At 35.7% G+C, this 19,887-nt stretch overlaps 7 protein-coding genes across 11 annotated transcripts; 2 read left to right on the plus strand and 5 right to left on the minus strand.

The window, feature by feature from the left end:
- The first annotated feature begins 4,750 nt into the window (after positions 1-4,750).
- On the plus strand, positions 4,751-5,567 carry LOC103847469 (cyclin-dependent protein kinase inhibitor SMR4). Its single transcript, XM_009124550.3, has one exon. It carries the CDS (start codon positions 5,132-5,134, stop codon positions 5,351-5,353), a length of 222 nt encoding a protein of 73 aa, XP_009122798.1. The 5' UTR covers positions 4,751-5,131; the 3' UTR covers positions 5,354-5,567.
- Positions 5,568-5,714: 147 nt separating this feature from the next.
- Positions 5,715-7,303, minus strand: LOC103847470 (protein FAR-RED-ELONGATED HYPOCOTYL 1-LIKE). 2 transcript variants are annotated; one of them, XM_009124551.3, is made up of 3 exons: positions 7,066-7,303; positions 6,016-6,494; positions 5,715-5,932 (listed from the first exon to the last, which is right to left on the minus strand). In XM_009124551.3, exons 1-3 carry the CDS (start codon positions 7,104-7,106, stop codon positions 5,859-5,861), a joined length of 594 nt encoding a protein of 197 aa, XP_009122799.1. In that variant the 5' UTR covers positions 7,107-7,303; the 3' UTR covers positions 5,715-5,858. The 2 variants fall into 2 exon arrangements, with proteins under 2 accessions (XP_009122799.1, XP_009122800.1); XM_009124552.3 differs by lacking the exon at positions 7,066-7,303 and adding an exon at positions 6,842-7,057.
- Positions 7,304-7,915: 612 nt separating this feature from the next.
- On the minus strand, positions 7,916-11,027 carry LOC103847472 (amino acid transporter AVT1D). Its single transcript, XM_009124553.3, has 11 exons — positions 10,613-11,027; positions 10,242-10,522; positions 9,940-10,154; positions 9,819-9,842; positions 9,472-9,655; positions 9,170-9,389; positions 8,935-9,070; positions 8,692-8,857; positions 8,496-8,539; positions 8,353-8,415; positions 7,916-8,263 (listed from the first exon to the last, which is right to left on the minus strand). The coding sequence occupies exons 1-11, from the start codon at positions 10,825-10,827 to the stop codon at positions 8,168-8,170; spliced, it is 1,644 nt and encodes a 547-aa protein (XP_009122801.1). The 5' UTR covers positions 10,828-11,027; the 3' UTR covers positions 7,916-8,167.
- A 735-nt stretch (positions 11,028-11,762) lies between these two features.
- Positions 11,763-12,728, minus strand: LOC103847473. The gene is made up of 2 exons (XM_009124554.2): positions 12,390-12,728; positions 11,763-12,165 (listed from the first exon to the last, which is right to left on the minus strand). Exons 1-2 carry the CDS (start codon positions 12,647-12,649, stop codon positions 12,027-12,029), a joined length of 399 nt encoding a protein of 132 aa, XP_009122802.1. The 5' UTR covers positions 12,650-12,728; the 3' UTR covers positions 11,763-12,026.
- Positions 12,729-12,843: 115 nt separating this feature from the next.
- On the minus strand, positions 12,844-14,004 carry LOC103847474 (thaumatin-like protein). Its single transcript, XM_009124556.3, has 2 exons — positions 13,670-14,004; positions 12,844-13,582 (listed from the first exon to the last, which is right to left on the minus strand). Exons 1-2 carry the CDS (start codon positions 13,734-13,736, stop codon positions 12,903-12,905), a joined length of 747 nt encoding a protein of 248 aa, XP_009122804.1. The 5' UTR covers positions 13,737-14,004; the 3' UTR covers positions 12,844-12,902.
- An 872-nt stretch (positions 14,005-14,876) lies between these two features.
- LOC103847475 lies at positions 14,877-17,495 on the plus strand. Of its 4 annotated transcripts, none has more exons than XM_009124557.3 (12): positions 14,877-15,325; positions 15,416-15,542; positions 15,624-15,697; positions 15,782-15,828; positions 15,905-16,043; positions 16,134-16,178; positions 16,266-16,455; positions 16,532-16,593; positions 16,659-16,759; positions 16,862-16,916; positions 16,996-17,040; positions 17,141-17,351. In XM_009124557.3, exons 1-12 carry the CDS (start codon positions 15,121-15,123, stop codon positions 17,320-17,322), a joined length of 1,272 nt encoding a protein of 423 aa, XP_009122805.1. In that variant the 5' UTR covers positions 14,877-15,120; the 3' UTR covers positions 17,323-17,351. The 4 variants fall into 4 exon arrangements, with proteins under 4 accessions (XP_009122805.1, XP_033137564.1, XP_009122806.1 ...); XM_009124558.3 differs by having other exon boundaries at positions 15,033-15,311; XM_033281673.1 differs by having other exon boundaries at positions 15,624-15,828; positions 17,141-17,495.
- Positions 17,496-17,795: 300 nt separating this feature from the next.
- On the minus strand, positions 17,796-19,700 carry LOC103847476 (putative cyclin-D7-1). Its single transcript, XM_009124559.3, has 5 exons — positions 19,199-19,700; positions 18,867-18,953; positions 18,498-18,792; positions 18,264-18,391; positions 17,796-18,169 (listed from the first exon to the last, which is right to left on the minus strand). The coding sequence occupies exons 1-5, from the start codon at positions 19,454-19,456 to the stop codon at positions 17,915-17,917; spliced, it is 1,023 nt and encodes a 340-aa protein (XP_009122807.1). The 5' UTR covers positions 19,457-19,700; the 3' UTR covers positions 17,796-17,914.
- Positions 19,701-19,887: the final 187 nt, after the last annotated feature.

Genomic DNA, 19,887 nt, shown 5'->3' on the forward strand with positions numbered 1-19,887 from the left:
CTTTTATAATAATATCAATGCAAAAATATCTAAACTATACTTTGTCGATAACCAGTTCGTAATACTTTGAGATTTAATTGTGAACACTCAAAGTAGCATTAGATATATGATTCTGGATTTCATATTATCTTTCTTCTGTCAACAACACTACAATATTCATTTTCAGTTTGTTCTTTTCTCGTCAATTCAAGAAAATGCCAATAAATAACTTAGTCTTATTAGTTTGTGCTGAGTTAAAAAAAAAACTAGGCGGGCTCTACTTTTTTTTTGTTATCAAAATCAAATGAAAATAAAATTGAAACACAAATATATAAATTGTTCATAGAACTCCATTTATTAAATTCTATTGTATTTATAATATGTACTCCTTCCAATTTAAAAATTTGACGTTTTAGATTTTTTTATTCCATATCAGTTTACATTTAAAATTTTTAATATAAAATTTATTAACAATATATATTATATAAACAATAATATTATGCAGCATATTTTACTATTGGTCGAACTGTGGTCCAATAAATAGTTAATGATGTTTTTATTTAAAAATAGTTTTGAAACCAAACTGGTAATTCAGTTATATTTATATGTTGGTGTATGTGAATAAGGTATTAATGCGTACATCTCCTTTTTTATTACATGTATTCATCTTACACTGTTGCAAACTTGCACAATTACATTCTCAAAGCAAATGAAAAGAGATGAATTCCTCTGATTTTTTATTAATAATCAATTAAACACGAATGATCATTTCTATGTACACTTTTCTCCATATATGCATTCTAGGTTAGTATTTTTCCCGTTTTGTAAATAGTGCTATTTTGACATTTTAAATATATTAAAAATAATTAAAATGCATTTATATTTTATTAATTACGTTCATTCAAATAATAATATTTAAGACAAAGAAAATTATTTATAAGATCAATGTTTTGTAACTAATATTAAATTTAAAATAAGTATAAATTGTATTAAAATTCTAAAATAACATTTTGTGTAATAATAAAAAATTGTCAAAAGTATCATTTGATTAAATACTGACTTATGAAACAGATAGAGTATTAAATATCAGAAAAAAATAAATACTTTTTGAGAATAATTTAATGGTGTGAAGTGTGAACCGAAAGTTCACAAGTATCATTTGATTATAAGCGTCCCAGTACAACTAACCTTTGAGACTTAATAATATATGAAGGATTTTTAGTTGATGTAAAAGATTAAAAAATAAAGGATTTTTACTTAAAATATTTAATTATATATTTCACAAGATGTGTTTAGCTTAATCTACCCAAAATGACTCTTTGATCAATCGTTTAGAAATAGGAACAAAGTTGTAAAAGTTGTTTTAGTTATCATAAACACCACTAGCATTCCACTTTTTTATACAAACCATTAATAATTATTTCCTTATCCAAATTTGCATCTATAAGTAGATTTATTTGTATAACATTTTTGAATTTGCGTATTTTATTATAAATAACAGTTGTGATCTCCCAATCGTATTTAGGTTATTTTCACAAATTGTTTTTTTTTAAATGAAATTAAAACTTTTAAAGATCCAGATAAATGTTATTTACCAAATAAGCCAAGACGTGAATATAAGATACTAAAGTGCGAATATGTCTGAATATAATTATGTCATAAAAATCTTTAGTTAATCGGAGAAGGAAATAGAATATGGGGTAGTACACAATATTGGCCATATGATTGGTACTTCTGAAAAAGACAAGAGTCGAGAGTTAGAAGGAAACAACAGCTGTCTGCAATTCAGATTTTTAACAATAAAGTATTTGTTTTTTATATATATAAGTGGCAAATAATTGGACTCGTGGATCGTGAAGAAATACGAACGAAAAACACTAACGCAAGTGTCTTGAATAGAAACTTTGCTGTACCGTATACCTTTGAAGTTGTTAAACATTTGTATGAAATTTCCTTTAATTATAATAAATACTTTGCTAATTTTTTGGAATTACGTGTATAAAATGAAACACTGATTACTAGATTAAGATTACAACTGGTGTTTTTGATATTGACTAATTCTTAACCCCTTTTTTTAGGGGTCAGAACTAGTTATCTAGCTCTTTTTTCTGTCCGAACTGTTGCATTTATATCGAAAGCAGCTAGTTGGCCATGATAATGACATATTCGCTCTTTTAACTTTACCCTACCTGTATTTTGATTCAGCGTTTTTTTTTTGATTCAATTAGAATATCACTATATTTAATCTAATTAAAAAAACTAGAGAACGTAGAAATTAGAAGAAACACAGCTTGTTTAACAAGAAAAAATCAAACCCTTCACACATAACGTGCATATAAACAAAATGTAAATACACAAATAATTATAGAATGAATAGATAAACAATGTATCTGAAATTGTATATGATCCCAAATGCTTCAACAGAAGAGGTCAAATTAATTACTTTAAAAAAGAGGTCAATTTAATTTGGAATATAATGCTAACTTTTAAAACATATCTTTAAGATTTTTTTTTTTAACATATCTGAAAGTAATTAATTAGATCCGAATCTCTTATTACAACTATATACAATAAAAGTCAATGTATTGCTGATGTCTCCAACATACTCCAGTATGCATATCTCCATATTCAAATCGCGTTACTTAGAAAGAAAAAAAACAAGTTTCTGGCTCAAAGATTGGTTAAGTCATTGGTGGAAGAGACAAAAATTACAGGCACTAACAAATTTTCAAGAAATATATATTCCTTTTCCGAGATGACCCCATCATGACCCATGCATGCAAACCCCAGTACATTTTCCTCGTTATATTATTTTTTATTTTATTCACATCTTTTCCTTGTTGCGTTCATTATTAACTTTTTAAAAATAATATGGATTGAATCTCTTTCATTCTTATTTTTGTTTGTTTTATTGCCTCTGATAATTGAACCTCTAAACGTATAATGTATAATAAACAGCAGGACTTGGGAGTCTAGAAGTATAGACGTATGACTAACGTTTTGTTTGATATGGAATTATTAATTTTAATTGTAAAATCAATAGATAGTAGATACATATACAATTATATTTCTGATAATTCATAATGGCTAAACATCATTGAGAGTGTGATAGGCCATGCATCAATGTTCACATAAAAGTTTACATTTCTGCGAAACTACAGATTAAGAACAAAACTAGGATACTACCGCGTTAAAACGCGGATTATACTTTATAAATTCAAAAATCGATAAAAAAATTTATTGCAAATGTTAACAAAATAGATTAGATGCTATCCTATTCAGTATTCAGGGCTTGTGTTGACATTGTCGACTCAACATTTGTTTTTGACAAATATCTATTATGTTGATAATTTGAGATTAATAGGATTTTTTTTTACTGTCACACTTAAGCTTACTAAACAATTTATTATGTATGAAAAAAAAATACTTTAACTATTTTTCATTCCTCTTAATACGATTTTGGATATCTATAGGAAAAGAAATTGTAAACCATATTTATAGGGTTTAATAACTATATTCCGTTTCTTTGACAAAAATAATTTCTGATAGATACATACAATTACATTTCTGATAATTCATAATGACTAAACATCATAGAGAGTGTGATAGGCCATGCATCCATGTTCACATAAAAGTTGACATTTCTGCGAAACTACAGATTAAGAAAAAAATTCCCTGACAACAAAGACATGCAAGCAACTCTTTTTTCCACATAAAATATGTTTTATATATTTTATTTGAATAAGTTAATATTTGTCTAAGAAACTTCGGTATGATAACAAACAAATATTGTAGAACTTATACGAGGACCAATTAAACCAATGTTGAAACTAGAGGACCTGCAAAGGATAGGAAGAAAAGTAGATGACGACTAGTAACGACGAACAAGAATGTCACATCAGTAATTGGAGTTTTATTTACTCATCGCCGGAGCTAACAGCAGATCAATAGGAAGAGCTTCCCGTTCAATATAATGGGCTTCATGGGCCAGATAGGGTATATTAGGCCCTTTTTTGGCTATCAAATAAGGTTGTTGACTTGAGTGGAGCGATTGTTGAAGTTGCAGGGTTATTTATTCTACTCGTTTGGTTTCTTCTTTGATTTATTTTGTGGATTTTATGGGGAGGTTTTATAAAAGAGGCTCACGTTTATTTCTATTGGTCTTTTTAGATATGCCAAAGGGGCTTTTTTTGTGCTATGTAGCTTGGGCTTTGTAACTTAGAGGACAAGAACCAAGGTTTAGGCCGCACGAGCGTCCCATGTGCGACACTCGGAAGTTTTGGTTAAAGGTTTAGATCGATTGGGTATGAAGCTAAAAGTTTTCGGCTTTTTGGCTTCAAAAAGATTAAAACTCTTTTTATTATTCGTTTCCCGCGCAAAGGGACTTGTTGGGCAAGTTGGCGCCGCCACAGAAATGGAAAAAATACAAATTACAATAAAGATAAAAATATCAATTACTTTTAAAAGAGGAAATAAAATATACTATGGCTCCGACTGGTGACCTTTTCGGGAACACGAAGAACGAATAGGAAAGGAATGTATAGGAATAAAATTGAAGGAATGAAAAGGAATGCTTATTCCTTATCAAATTTAACAAGGAATGTTTTTGTTCTATATTTCTCTACAAAAAAAGGAATGGAGAGGAACAAGAAGGAAAAACTATTCCTTGTGAATGGTGATTTTTTTTGGGAATGATAAGGAATTCAGTGTTCCCCTTCGTTCCTTGGTCACCATTCAAAGCCTATATGTATTTTCAAAGATTACCAATAATGATGGTAGAGAGCGTCTGAAACGGTGCAGTGGGGTCACGCGCATCATAAATGTGATGCTAACAACTAATAATAAGTCACCACGTAAGCAAATCCAGCTCATACAAAGCTGTAACAATCAATCTCAGCCGTCCGTTTGATCTGGAAAGAGACGAAAAGAACTCTGTGGAGAAAAAAAGATTCTCGTTCTCTCTGTTATTTTAATAATCTCCCTCCGAAATTTCAGAAATTTCGAAATGTTTTAAAAGGAAACCAAAAAAAAATCAAGATTTGATTGATTAATCTATTTATTTTTATTATAGATATATAAATAAACAAGTAACCGCTTCTTCTCATACTTCAAAAGTTTTTCCGCCCTTGGGATTTTGAAATCGAGAGAGAGAATGGAGGAGGTGGTGGAGAGGACGACCGAGATGGCGGAGGAAGGGTGTACGACGCCGAGAAGCTCCAAGTATAGGATTCCTGTGTCGTTGGTTTGTCCTCCGCCGCCGAGGAAGAAATCAATGGTGGCGAGGAAACGAGATCCGCCGAGGAACGGTTACTTTCAGCCGCCGGATCTGGAGACTCTGTTCTACGCACATCCTCGACGAGAAGCATGCGCTTAGATTTGGTTCTTGTTTTTTTTTTAGGGTTGGCTTTGGTTTGGATTTGCTGTGTTTTTGTAGATACATGTTTCCCATTTCAGTGTAGTATCGTTGCTCTCGGAGACTAGACTTTAGTCTTCAGTTTCCTTTTGTGTAACGAATTTGAGTTTACTATATGAAAAAACTGAGATTCTCAGAAATCGAATTGTGTTTTTTTTTCGTAAGGTTTTATTCAGACAAGGAACCGCGGTTTGTTTATTGGATTGTATTTTCAGTATGCTTCTTGGGTTGTGTTTTAATTTGTTGCGAAATGAAGATTTGATTTGAAACTAAGTCTCTTTTGTTGAGTGATATTTGAAGTGTTTCATCAGTTAGATTTGGATGAGAAAGAAACTCGAGTAATCATAAATATTGAACAAGACAACGTGAAACATTGTAATGCTCTTATGTTTATGTGTTTCTTCTAAAACAGAACCAATGTGAACTATATTTACATAACATTGCAGCGATGTAGTGCCTTTGATGTTTACATCATAAGTGTTGAAAAATACTCCTCAAACTCTTGATCAATGGTTGGTTTCTTCGTAGCTTCCTCCGATTCTGCAATACAATGAATCCCATTAATTATTGTGACACTTCAAATATTGACTTCTTTAGCTCTTTAATCTTTTTGTTAGTTTTACCTTGGTTGCTAACACTCCACCGTGCAGAAGAAAGAGTGTAAGACCCTTCTACATTTGAATCTTCACAGCTTCGAAGCTCTTCAGCAGCAAACTCTGGACAAAATAACTCCATGTCTTCAACATATTCTTGAATTTTGTCATTACCTTTGGAACAGCATTGATCTGTGCTTGATGTTGCATAACCAGAACTCCAACTTGAACTTCCGGTTGAATAACAAGAGTCTTTAGACATGCACACAGATGCAGAGGAAGAAGAGGTCTCATCTCCGGTTTTTGTGTCTTCCATAGCATAAGAACATTCCGCCGATTCTATATCTGAGGATGGAGATGAAGAATCAGGAAGCGAAGCTTGTTGTTGCTCCAGACAAAAGTGTTTCGGTAAGGGTAACAAGTCTGATTCTTCAGCTGGCAGTTTCCTCTTTCTTCTACTCAAGTCAAGTGACTCCTCCTCAGCAACCATCATCATATGGTCGATATCGCTGAGAGCAAATACCCGATTAGTAAAAGGTCGTACATCAAGCAATCATAAGCTCTAATTAATACACCATAAAGGGTCCTATAAAAAATTGTAATTTATTACAGTTTTAAGAAAAAAGCACTAAACAGGTTAAGTCCATAAACTAGTAAACCCACAAGTAATATTTGTATTTATGAGCAAAGAGAAGCGTTGCTTAAGATTTCAAGTGCTCAACGCTTGCAGTAGTACTAAACAACCAAACACACTTCACCTCTAAAACACAGTGAGTACAACCAATAAAACACCCAACAGTAACAGGCACGAGGAAACTACTATTCACAGAAGATAAAAACTCTGCTGGAAACATACGGGAGCAGAACACAAGATAGTATTTCAATTTGAACCGGAGAATCAGAGAAACTTGGAGTGATATTTTAGATGCAAGATACGAGTTGTCGAAATCCAGTTTCCAATATAGACAACGAAGATGTTTCATATATATTGCAATAGACAATAGTACGAATATGAACAGAATAATTAAAAAGAAGAGATATTTTAGCTGATGCTTATGAGATGAGAAACAAATAAAAGACCTATGATCCAGCGATGGGGTACTAGTCTCATCTGCACCCATGGTTTTGGAAGAAGATATACCACCAGGCACCTCGAAACCTAGTTTTGTTCTTGTTGGTACTACAGTAGTTTGATGTTGGTGAAGTGATTATGATGTTCTGTGTCCCAATAATATTCAAAGAAGGAGAAAAGCAAACCCATGTTCTCAACCTTAAGCGACTGCGAATCACGCTCTGCGTTGGCGACCAACCGTTGGATCTTGTGTTAGGCCGCACGTGAGCTATGAATATTTTACACTACAAGACAGTAAACCGCGTGCGGGCTCCCACGTGAGAGTGAGATTTCCGTGGGTCCTGACACCTAGAGAACACGTCAGCATCAGAAATTAAAACAGTTTCTAAAACACGAGATTGGGCTTTTTAGCCTTTATCTGTAGCACGTGGTCTTTGTTTAGTAACTCCTATGTTTAAGCTTTGTTCTTCTTGGCTTTTCAATTTACCCTTTCAATTTTTACTAACAAGTCAGACGATAAAACAAAACTCATACTACAATACAACATTATTGATCTGGCTATACTTAATTTTCGATATTTGAATGGATAAATATTACATAGTACTCTCGAGAAAGAGCAAAAAAGAAGAAGAGAAAAAAGATGCAGGTAATATACTAGCACTCTAGAGTCAGAGGGCTTACATCTTATTCACACTATACGATTTTATGGTAACATGATTTCGTTGGATCATCATATGTTATGGGACTCCATATCATAGACCTTCTACTTGAGGCAAACATAATCCAAATGCGGAACTTAACTGGAGACGCATATATATCACTGAACGTAACAATTTAGAGAGATATATACAATTCAAATACGTAAACAAGTCTCATATATTTGCTAAACGAGAACAAAAGCTAATACTGTTTAAAAAAAAACAAACAAGAATACATATGAAAGATTCAAATTCTTACAATTGGCGAAAATCCAAAACTGGACTATATTCGGTTCATTTAGGCTTTGATTTCTAAAACCAAAAAAAGTCTGAACCGAATAGATATTTATAAAGATAGTAATATAGTATACAACAAACACCTAATTTAAATCTCCATAAAATTTGCAGCCAGTCATGTCATCTGGTCTGCTAATCTTGAGATGGCCGAGTAAGTACCACAACAACCACTCACCAACCCGAATACTATAATGAACATGCATAATCCGATCTGCACAAATATACACAAAGAAGATGCTTACTAAAATGCTCCAATAAAAGGAAATCAACGTTAAGAGTGAAGTAGATATATGTTCTTACTTGTGTGTTGGTTAATTTACCCTTGAGGATACTAAGATAACATAAACATGGAAAGATAAGAGCCTGTGAACAAAATAAACATTATTATTTTTCGTGGATTCTATCAATTTAAAATTTAAAAATTTCTCTATCGAAGAACTTACCACAAGCATTGCAAGGAATGATCCGATGAGTGCAGCCACGATCGCTGTAAATGAGAGAAATCGATCAGAGAAACTATGATGAGAAGATATGTTTCTTGCGTAAGAAGTTAGATAACTTTGCTTGGCATTAGGTTACTTGCTTATGATTTACGGAATTATTTAGAATAGGGGCAACAATGATATTAGAGAACATTACCAAAGAAAGGAACTGAAAGAGCAACGACCAGAGTAGAGATGACTAGGATTGTTCTGAACAATATGGATACACCATGTGACCTCATCTTAGCCATTGGAATAAGTTCTTCGAGACTCAGAACGATTGGGGTGATTGTTAACGCGTATTTTGTCATCGGAGTAACAACCTAAGAGATTGAGGTAAGTCAATGTTGATTATACATATATGTATAGAGGGAGAATCAGATGAGAATGCTTATCTTACCGCAGTCCAAACAGCTATTTTGGATGGAAGGAAGTGTTTAGGCATGTTTAATGTGAATTGTGATTGGAGTGCTTCACCAAACATGGTGTAACCGCAGACTGCTATAGCTATGTATAAGACCGTACAGAAACCAAAACTGCACAAGAAAGAAGAAAGAAGAAAGAATTAGTATTATTATGGTTTAGTGAGATAGGAGCTGCCAGGATACAAGTAAATAGAGGCTTCTTAGACTTACCAAATAACTAAGACAAGAGGAAACTTGGAAGGATCTTTCATGGAAGAATAGATGTTTGGAAAAACCGAATGACCCGAGTACCCAAACCCGAAAATCCCTATAGCAACAGGTAAGTTACCGAAGTCCATAAGTTTTCCTGTTGCATGAAAACCGATTCCATCTACTGCACCAACCCAAAGGAGGCAGAGACCAAGCAAGACTGATGCCAAGACTCCTCCAACTAGACCAGAGAGTTTAAATACGTTCAATTACATCATAAAAAAAGAAGCTAAAACAGAGAGATTCGGGAGGGAAAAGCAAACCTGAAAGGTAAGAAAGCAAACTAAGGTCTTTAAGCCAGACCGTTGGAAGGACAAGAATAGTGGTCAAAACTGCAAAGGTTTGAGCAGAATCTAGGGATAGCCCTGGGGTAATGCCCAGTGAAACGTTTGGGAATAGTCCTGATAAATTATCGCTCATCATGATTATGTATTCCACACAAGCTGCCTAGTTTTTTGAAAAACAAATATACCATTAACAAAACAAAACAATTGTAAAATCTGAACATCATTAATATGATATTAGCATTCTTAGCAAAAAAAACAAACAATTGTCATTAATGCATTGAAGAATATAAAGAATATTGAACAACAGAGAGAATGAAACTTACATACAACTCTATGTACAAAAGGATCTGCCGTTCAAGAAAAAGAACTCAAGCTTCAGTTTCAAGAAACATAAAACTTTTAAAACGTATTTTTGATTTTGGAAAATGGGAACTGAAAACATACGGAAATGATGCAGCGACCGGTAATACCAAAGGCGGCTTGACCGATGTCAGGGTAAGTTTGAAGACCAGGAGAACTTTCAAGACATCTCTTCAAGAGAATGCCTGTGTAGCAAGTGATGACTCCAAAGAAGGAGAGTATGAGCAAACCAAGCCATCCACTCTCTTTTATTGCATAGGGCATTGTTATTAATCCTAGTCCACACAAAACATTGGTTCCTGCCAAACAAAATAGTGGTGATGAAAACATGTTTTCGCTACTATCTTTAATTCTTTACTAATCACACATTTCATTTATTTTTTTACCGTTGAGAATGGATTGAGAGACGGAGCAGAGATTAGATTGTGGTAAAGGAAGATCGGTGACGGAGAGCTTGAGCTGGGATGGAAAATGGGAAGGTAATATGGTATCTTCCTTGTCAGGATCTGGTTGAGAGAGAAGAGGTTTGCTTGCGGAAGAAGAAAACGAATCGAAAAAGGAAGACTGTTGCTTCTTGTGGAAGGAAGAGCCTGATCTCCTGGAGAGGCTACGCGGCATGAAACTCACCGAAGGTGGAGTCATTCCCGTCATTAAATCCATTGACCGTCTGAACAAAAACAATCATTTCAAGATTTGTAATTCTGAGAGAATTCAATAAGCAAAAAGAACAGAGGAAATTAATGTTTTTATTTTTTACCGGTAACTCTGTGGCCATGGAGGATTTGGGACATCGGTGAGATTGTTATCTGAACGATTACGAGACAACGGAGAGGAGGTATCAGAATTTGCTCCGCATCTCCGACCATCTCCATCGTGTTCATCGTCTGAACAAGCAAGATCTGCTTGATTTTCCTCGTCATCTGTCAGAAACGAATGGTCCCTGTCGTGTAAGAATTCTTCGTCGAGTTTCATCTTCTCACGATCTCAATGAAATGCTGAGGGGAGAGAGATGTAAAACGGGTTTTAGTGTTTCAGGCAGAGTCAAAGAGATTTCTTCTATATATGGAAACATGTATCAATGGAGGGTAATAACATATTCAATGTTTTTTAATATTTGTTTCTCTTTTCATCTTCTTGCGGTTTAGAATTGATGCTGAAGATATTCTTCGTGTCCTATGAACTTCCAAAATAGAAATATATATTTTAGATTTCCATTTTGTTTTTTGTTGACTAACTTCCAAAACTGTATTATCTATGGTTGCAGGTGATACATGCAAACATACCGCTGTCCCATTTTCCAATATATTCTTCCATTCATCATTAACCGTTGATTTATTTTCAATATATATATATATGATTATTATCAAAATATTCAATTACAGCTTCCATATTTATGAAAAAACAGAAGAGATAAGTCTTGTTGGTTATAAAATAATACAGAGGTAACACTTGCTACATTTTTTTCTTTTTTTCACTTTCTATAACACACCACTTACCACATTTTCCATAACAGTTACTACAAATTAAACAAAAACGTTTTTCTTTTCATTATGACCTTTTTCAAGGTTTTAGAGTTTTTTTCATTAACTTGATTGATCATACAAACTTAAGTGTAATTTTGTGACAATAAATACAATGTAGTGTCTTATCATTAAATTGTTAAAGATGGTATGTTCTATTTATTCTGACACATACGATCACTATGTATTTCTTATAGCAATTATAAAAGCTCTTCTTTGGATTTTTTAAAAAAACATAACGTCCTCCAGTTTTGTTTGTTCTTATGTTTGCTTGTTTGAATTGGTGATGCTTTACTAGCCAAACCATTTTTTTTTGTCAAATACTGTAAAGCAAAACCATCCCAAGCGATCTTCTCCGTAGTCTCCTGAAAATATTACAAAATTCACTAAACGCTTCACATGACGATATTTGATACAAAACCACCTGAACAACAACACAGTTTGCAAGCATGTGATTAACACTTGCAGTTGCAGAGCAAATTAGTGTACAAACTTAAAACAACAACTCAAAACAATTGTATCTCCAAACAAGCTATCGGGCGAATATTTATCTCATGGTTTCAGAAAAACTTACAGAGTATATATTACATAGAGAAGAATAGGAATGTGAAATAGCGGTTTGTAGATATAATGAAGAAGAGAGCTATTTATTTATTTATCAATCTGGTTAAGCTTGCCGAGGCCATTGCAGTTGGCGCAAACGATCTGAGCTTGATCCTTCCTTGCGGCGTTGGCCCTCAAAGTCGCTCCTCCCTTCCTCACAAATCCTGCTCCGTCACATTCCGGACACCTATACATACCCACAATAGCTTCTTAAGTTCGGTTTACTACATCGGTTAAGGGTTTATGTATGTTTTCAATCTACTCAGGCTCTGTTTCCATTTGGCTAATCAAATATAACACAGGATTTAGCTCGGTTTATTGTGAACCAATGTTGAACCGGACAATAAACTATCTTAGAACCAAAACGATGCGATACACAAATAAGAGACAGGAGAGGAGAGTGGTGGTTACGTGTCGGTGCGTTTGAAGAGGATCGGAAAAGCTGTTCCGACAAGAGCTACGGCAGCGGCTCCAGCTATCAAATATATGGTTCCGTCAGAAGAGACATCACCGACAGCGGCAACAATTACGGACGACGATCTCTTGTTTCTGGGAAGAGTCACATTGCTCGGTGATGATGATCCCCACGAAGAAGAAGAAGAAGGTCTCGATTGCTTCAAAAAGTTCGTCGATGCCACGAACGTCGTCTGCAATGCCGGTGCGATCGCCATGATTCCCGATTAAAAACAAGTAATAATGCGATTTACTTATATCGAACGCTTTGGAATCACGACGTGTCACTCTCTTGAAATGGATAACGTTTCAGTTCAGATTCTTGGGGTCTTCAGTTGTTTTCTATCTGGATAAGGTGGGTCCCTTCAAGATATTACGAGCTGACAATTGGGCCCAGTTAAGCCCATTCAAATTAAAGGCCCATGTAAGGTTACTTTCATTAAATAAACGAAAACCACAGATGAAAAGTCGTTACTTGGGAGGACAGAAAGTGATAACATAGCGAGAAGCCCTACACGTTTTCAAACTACTCGAATCATCAAACGCATAACTATAAGCTTTCGGACAAACCGCTTTAAACAGATTCGCGTACAGCGTCGGCTTACAAGCCTTAGGATTCGCGTATTCACCGGTGCAACAGTACTTTGCCGATTGCATCGCCAAGCAAGCGCTTTTACATCCGACGACTTTGCCGTCTCTCTTCACTTCCAAAGCCGACGGACAGCACACGTTCAAATCGACTTCACAAGCCGCCACGCCGCATCCTACTCCTCCTCCGACTGGTTTCATCGACACGGGGAGGTTGAATCCGTCGACGAGGCTCACGTCGTAGAAATGAAGCGGCGAGGACGATGAGCCTAGTGTCATTTCCACGACGGTTGCTGGTGGAACACCGCCGGTTCCTTGGCAGTTGAGTGAGCCGCCGTTGCAATCTCCGGTTTGGCATGAGCCGCCTTTACCGTTTTGGTTGAAGGTGCAGCCTTGTCGACCCCATATACGACCGGACCATTTATCCGGCACGTCTATGATGGTCTCTTCGCCGCTTCCCATGTGGAACCCGCCATTTCTCGGCGTGGTTTGGCCTCCGCCGCCGAGAATTGCCGGCCATATGCTCTCCTGGCAGTTGTTCACTAGTATAAGCTGCGCTCCATCTGCACAACAAAACACAATATATTTACACACACTTAATTAACAAAGCCCATTTCGGTTAACATTGAGGAGTACAAGCGATATCGTACCAATGAAGGAGGGTAAGAAGGCTGAGATATTGAGAAAGAGAAGGAAGAAGATTGCACAGTTCACCATTGTTGCTCCTCTGTGTGTGGGGATCTTTTACTCTTTACAGTTTGCTCTCTTTTGGGGTAATTTCGAAGAGGATATTAATAAAGGAATAGGAGAAGGACGTGGTTGAGGAAGAAGTGGAAACTTGGGTTGCAAGAGTAATTGGTGAAGTGGATTTGTTGTATAAGGAACTGCCAAGTGCTAATCTTTTATAGACCGAGTCTTTAATGGGATTAGTGGGAAAGATAGAGATAAGAGAGATTTACGGAGGCTTGATTGTTAGCCTTCTACAAAGTCATATCTGTACCTCTTTTTTTTTTCAATTTAGGAATGGGTTAAAGCAAGGATGTTAAAACAAATAAAATGATGAGTTAAAGAAGGATTAAAAGAAAAAGTTAAAGATTCATGTTTTTTTTTTAATTTCATCATCACACTTAATTTTTTTTTTGTTTAACCATGGAATATCCGAAGCCAATAAAAATGCTCAAACTAATTCTCAAATTGGTGGTGCAGCCTACGGATAGACATCACTCTGAATATTCAAATGAGCCGTAAGATAAACCCATATCCGCATAGCCGTAAGGTGAAATGTAGTTGGGTGATTTCGAATCCTGATTGCTTAACAATCTCAAAGTCCGTCTACCACTAGACCATCACCTTGTGGTTAACACTTAAATTAATTAAAAAATTACATGTTGTGGATTGGCTGTTGTTTTGTTTATAGAGTTCTTGAATGTTTTAAATTTACATAGTATGTATTGTGTATAAACATAACAAAAAAAAATGTGTGTATAATTTCAACCAAGAAAAATGTTTGTGTATAAACTTCACGACTTGCTTGCCTAGTATTTCCTGACATATATTTACTTCTTCTGCAAAGACCTTTATCACTTTGTAGAATCAGCAAAGAGCATATATGCATTGCTTCAATGTGAGGATTTGCTTTCTTTTGAACATATTTTCACCAAAAAAATCATTACTCTTTTTTTCCATGTTGTTAATTATAAAAATTGGTGTTTTATAAAGCTGGTATGAGAGATTGAATCCAAGAATGTGATAGGCTGTAGACTCTGTTGATCTTTATAGCAAGTAGGGAGGTTGAATTTTGTTGTAGACAAAGTATCTTGCAAGAGATAAGTATACTCAAAACATTATATAAAACTATTTCTTAAAAAAGAAACTATTAATAAAATCATGATTACCAAACAAACCTTTGAAAACGAACATCCCATGCGAAACCGAACCAAACTCAAACTAAACCGGTCGGTTAAAATCATGAGGAAAACAGATTGAAATTGACGACCGCTAGTGACGGCGGTGAAGAGTCCGTCCGTCCATAGAATATAGTGGAAGAAGAAGCTTCGCCTCATTTCTTGTGGACAAGACAAAAAGAGTAAATCGAGCGAACATGATTCACTCTGTTGCCAAATACGCAAGAGCAGCTGCAGCAGCCGCAACGATTCGTGGCCGCGCGATATCGGTTAGAAGCAGCTCTGTTCGGTACTCGACTCCGTTGAGGTGGATTCACGGTGAAATCAGCGTTCCAAACGCGAATCATGTGGCTATTCAGATGGTCATCTACGCTCTTTCCCACGCCAGGTCTCAAAAATCAGGTTTTTTTTAAAAAAAAATCGAACATCATTGCAGTTCAACGAGCTTGCCTTAAACCTTAGGTTTCTAAGAGATTCTTTGAAAAATTGCAGGTGAATCGTATGCTCAAGGGATGCTAGTACTTGAACAGTGCCTTGGAACTCAACCGAACGATGATCAGGCTTCTCACGATTCTAAAGCTACTGTCTTGCTTGCTATGTCTGATCTTTTATACGAAAGGTTTCATCTTTCTCTCTCTCTCTCTCTGTTATCTAGTGGTGGAAAGCTTAGTGTTTTTGTTTTTGTTTTGTGGGTTTACAGTGGGAACAGTAGCGAGGCGATTGAACGCCTCAAGCAAGTCATGTCTCTCACCCTCTCTTCCTTGTCTATTAGAGGTCTTTTTCAAAATCTTGATTTTTTTTTTCGATATGTGCTTTCTTTAAAAGTTGTTGAGTCTGAAACTGTCTTCTGTTGTGTAGTTGTTGCGGTGGAAGCTCTGGTTGGTCTGCTGATTCAGTTAGGACAGGTTCAAATCCCAACAGTACTTAACATTTAGCAACTTGTGTTAGAAAGTTGATTATGTTTTTTTCTTTTCTGTTTAGGATGATGCTTCACTAATTGTTGCTGATGAATTTCTTGAAATGGTTAAAGAGAGAGGCCTTGAGAATCTTCAGGACGTGGCTGCCACAGCTAATACTATCAAAGGCCTCGCTGTGCTTGTTAAAGGAAATACTGAATCTGGTAGAGAAAAGCACCTCATCTTTACTTTTCTTATTCCACATTACCTCCTTAGTTTTATGTATAGCCTAATTGTTTCTTTTGTTGGTGCAGCCGAATCTTTGTTTGGAGGACTTGAGAACAATGAGATGTGCAAAGGTACACACTGACACTTGTCCGTTTCTGTTGATCCGGAGGTAGCTCTGTCGTTTTATTATGGTGAAGTGCCTAACTACATTTATATAGGTAACGTTGCACTTTCTTATGGCGAATTCTTGCACGCTACTGGAAACTTTGAAAAGGCAAAGGAGATGTATCAAAAGGCAATTCAAGGAGCAGCAGACACCAAAGAGTCTATGAGTTCTTGTAATATGAATTTGAAGGCAGTCTCACTGGCAGCCACATTTGCTCTTGGCCAGCTCGAGTCACACTTTGGGTACGCTTTGAGTTTTGTGGTCCTCGTCGCTAATTTAAATCATTCACCTCTGTGTTTTGTTTTTGGTATTTATTAGAAACTTTGGTGATGCGGAGGAAACACTGACAAGCGCATTGACAAGCGCTGAGGAACATTATGGTACACTGGGTGGTCCCATCTATTCATTTTAATTAATGCACTAGCCTAACGCTTACTCGGATCAGGACACAACCATCCCAAGGTTGGCGTGATTTTAACTGGGGTAGCTCTCATGTACCGAAACAAAGCCAAACGAGAACGCTCGAGTTCTATCCTGATTCAAGAGGTCAGAAACAAGTTACTTTACACTCCATCATAACAAGTTACTTTACACTCCATCATAACATTATAATTTCCCCATCTTACACATTGTTTCTTTTCATCTCAGGGACTCTTTAGAAGAGCATTGGAGCTCATGAAAGCACCTCCTTTAGATTCAGAAGGTATATTCACGCGAGATTCTTCTTGAGCCTCAAGTTTTATGATTGCTCTCTCACCCATTTATTATTCTGATATCTATAGAGATAATAAACATGGAAACTCAGGAAGTAATGGCTCTGGCAAGAGGTGGGAAAGATGCAAGCTTTTGCTCTGTTTTCTTTTCTCTCCTTTTTTTGAAGGAGCGAAATTAGCTAATAAATGAACTTGGATTGTGTGATTGGTGCAGGAGGGTATGCGGAGCTGCTACTGATTCAAGAAAACAGAAAAAGCGAAGGAGAGAAGATGAAAGCATGGGCTGAATCTGCATGGAGAAACAGACGTGTCTCTCTTTCAGAGGCATTGACTCCCTCCTCCGACCCATTAGATAAAGTAGCCATCATAGATGCTCGCACCACTCGTCTCCTCTGAAGCCCACCCAACAGTGGTTCTAAAGAATCCCAAAACAAATAGTATTTTACATTTCATAGAGAGTTGTTGTTGTGACTAGATTTGAACACATTACAGAGAAAGGTTTAGTTTTTTAGTGTTAAATTAACAATGAAAGTTCCGGAGTTCAATATCTCAGCCGTTTGTGTGAATCCCAGAATCTTTAGATGACATGTGGTTTATATTTTGGCACTCGCACTAAAAAAGGATTTTACTTTCACAGCACACGATAGTATTTTTTATCTTCAGAAGTCAGCCTGCGGTTCTGGTCCTTGTGGGATATATACTCCTCCCCTCCTCGCATCCATTCATTTTCAGCTGTGTTGAACCCTCACGTGATATTATGTGCATGTTGATAATTTATGGAGATTATTTTTTATTTATTTATGGAGATTATTTCTTCCATTAAATAGTATTTAATTATCCTCATATCGGCAATAATATGTTCAGTGGCATGTTAAATTACATTTTATAAAAATATTTCACTTTTATTGTCAAACATAAATAAATGGTACATGCCAGTTTACAGTTAACAGAAAAAATGTAGTATGTTTTCTATTCACAAATGTGATAATTAATTTGACGTAACAATTGTCCCTCTTTTTCCGGGACGATTCTCGTCTTCGTGACTATCTCTTTCTCTCTTCTTATCGGATCCTCCGGATCGTAAAATCTGAAAAATGGCAGAAAGATTCTCAACGTAATAAACAATGTTCATGTTCATCACCTCTCCTCTCTGCAACACGCTGGCTGGACTCTTCACTTCTCTTCTCCAGCCCTCTTCCACGTTTCGAGATTTCATAACATTTATACATTTCGCAACACTCACCTGCAGTTATCCACGTAAATAAATGATCAGAACGTATTCCATTTGTGGAAACTATATTACAATTATACAAATTATTATAACACTTCAATTTTACCTTGTGTTCTTCTCCAAAGAGATTCATAATTTTTCCAAGCTTCTCCTCTAGAGCTGCTTTCTCTTCTAAAAAACCCAACACAACCGCAACCGCCACTACACTTGGTGCGTATGCAAGCATCTTCAAATCTGCATCCACATTTACGATTCAAAAACGATCAATCATTTATTATTTCATGTACTTTCTTCTCCAAAAAGAAAACAATGTCAAAATAAAATGTGTAAATCTTATTACCGCATAAATCATCTAGCAAATGATCTGTGATACGATTCATCATTATGTCTCCTCCTCCCATCCCGATTGTAGTAACAAGTATTTGCGAAAAAGAGAAACTCGTGACCCAGTTAACACGCCATTCTAGAGCCTTCAGTACAATGAGCTCCATCTCAAGAACGGTCTTATGATGAAACATATGATTTAGCCCTTCCATTTGAAAATCTTCTAGTGAAGGGGAAGAAACTTCGTTAAATTTTGATGCGATCGACAATGAGGTTACTGCAACTAACTCCACCATCCACTTACTCCATTCCTGCATTTATTTAGTAAGCTTCGTTCAGATGTTATACTGCAATGTTGAGTTATTTAACAAATCTATTTACTTACATTGCAGATAGTCGCATAGACGAACCGATCAAAACAACTTGCGGCCGAAAAAATCGTTTCAAATGATAGATTCAAACGATTCCGAGTCTGACAAAACAACAACAAATCCAGTCAGATTACTCGTTGGAATGAACATGAATCCAATATACACTTCACACAAACAAATCATAAATATTACGCTCAAGTAAAAAAAAAAAAGAATAAATAAGTCTATTCGAAAGCATAATTTGACTTGAGACCGATCCAAAATAATTTTTGGTCAAAAATGAAAAACTATTTTGTTCTGAAAAAAAACAAAAGAGGTGTATTATAACTTATAAGAGTTAAGATACCTGAATGAGCCATTGAACTGTTTGAGACCTAGCATCGGTTAACTTCTTAGAAACAAGAAACTCAATAAACTTGTCTCCGTGATTACTGAAACATGATTCTTTCTCCAAGTCTATAGAAATGGCTTCCTCTACCGTTGCTGCATCCATGGCTGGAGACATTTCCACGTGATCGTCGTGAATATTCAAGCGGAAGTTTGGAAAAGGCTCCGGGGTCGAAGGATCCGACAGCCATGACTCGTCGCACAGTAGATTATCCATTGGAACCGGTCCTTAAACCGGTTTTAAGGTATTCAGTTTTTTTTGTTCACTCTGAGAACAGTGTTATGAAATGAGAGATAGAAAGTGACCTATATATATATATGGAGAGAGAGATGGTCGTGGAGAAGAACATGGGAAGTTAAGAAAGATAGTTCAAAGGATTAAGAAGATACGTCGGTTAAACCATAAGAAGATGCGTTGGTTTATTGGTGTTTGTGCAAGAGATTATTTAACAGGAGCTACTCTTTTTTTGTTAAACCGGGTTAAACCGGATACAAGTCGTAATTAATTACCATTGCTCTTAGCTAAGAAAACACGAATGAAGTAAACACAAAATCCAATGAGTGAGAATTCTTGGGTTATTCAACTATGAATTTATAAATACTTTATGCGCATTCGTATCTTCGAAGTTATTCAACTACGTATTTATA

This window comes from Brassica rapa, chromosome A10 (genome assembly GCF_000309985.2).
Source record: "Brassica rapa cultivar Chiifu-401-42 chromosome A10, CAAS_Brap_v3.01, whole genome shotgun sequence".
NCBI classification, from domain to species: Eukaryota; Viridiplantae; Streptophyta; class Magnoliopsida; order Brassicales; family Brassicaceae; genus Brassica; species Brassica rapa.

Bases quoted from the DNA above. Each gene is read 5' to 3' on its own strand.
- LOC103847469 (XM_009124550.3), top strand. From the start codon at position 5,132: ATGGAGGAGGTGGTGGAGAGGACGACCGAGATGGCGGAGGAAGGGTGT.
- LOC103847470 (XM_009124551.3), bottom strand. From the start codon at position 7,106: ATGGGTGCAGATGAGACTAGTACCCCATCGCTGGATCATAG. The intron at 6,495-7,065 runs GTCTTTTATTTG...ATTTGCTCTCAG, and splicing joins ACCCCATCGCTGGATCATAG to CGATATCGACCATATGATGA. The intron at 5,933-6,015 runs GTAAAACTAACA...ATTGTATTGCAG, and splicing joins GTGGAGTGTTAGCAACCAAG to AATCGGAGGAAGCTACGAAG.
- LOC103847472 (XM_009124553.3), bottom strand. From the start codon at position 10,827: ATGAAACTCGACGAAGAATTCTTACACGACAGGGACCATTCGTTTCTG. The intron at 9,843-9,939 runs GTATGTTTTCAG...CTTGAACGGCAG, and splicing joins CCGGTCGCTGCATCATTTCC to ATCCTTTTGTACATAGAGTT. The intron at 9,656-9,818 runs GTAAGTTTCATT...TCAAAAAACTAG, and splicing joins TTTTGTACATAGAGTTGTAT to GCAGCTTGTGTGGAATACAT.
- LOC103847473 (XM_009124554.2), bottom strand. From the start codon at position 12,649: ATGGCGATCGCACCGGCATTGCAGACGACGTTCGTGGCATCGACGAAC. The intron at 12,166-12,389 runs GTAACCACCACT...GGGTATGTATAG, and splicing joins CTCTTCAAACGCACCGACAC to GTGTCCGGAATGTGACGGAG.
- LOC103847474 (XM_009124556.3), bottom strand. From the start codon at position 13,736: ATGGTGAACTGTGCAATCTTCTTCCTTCTCTTTCTCAATATCTCAGCC. The intron at 13,583-13,669 runs GTACGATATCGC...TTTGTTGTGCAG, and splicing joins CTTCTTACCCTCCTTCATTG to ATGGAGCGCAGCTTATACTA.
- LOC103847475 (XM_033281673.1), top strand. From the start codon at position 15,121: ATGATTCACTCTGTTGCCAAATACGCAAGAGCAGCTGCAGCAGCCGCA. The intron at 15,829-15,904 runs GTTCAAATCCCA...TTTTCTGTTTAG, and splicing joins TGCTGATTCAGTTAGGACAG to GATGATGCTTCACTAATTGT. The intron at 16,760-16,861 runs GTCAGAAACAAG...TTTTCATCTCAG, and splicing joins GTTCTATCCTGATTCAAGAG to GGACTCTTTAGAAGAGCATT.
- LOC103847476 (XM_009124559.3), bottom strand. From the start codon at position 19,456: ATGGATAATCTACTGTGCGACGAGTCATGGCTGTCGGATCCTTCGACC. The intron at 18,793-18,866 runs GTAAGTAAATAG...AAATAAATGCAG, and splicing joins TCTATGCGACTATCTGCAAT to GAATGGAGTAAGTGGATGGT. The intron at 18,392-18,497 runs GTAATAAGATTT...ATGTGGATGCAG, and splicing joins TTTGCTAGATGATTTATGCG to ATTTGAAGATGCTTGCATAC.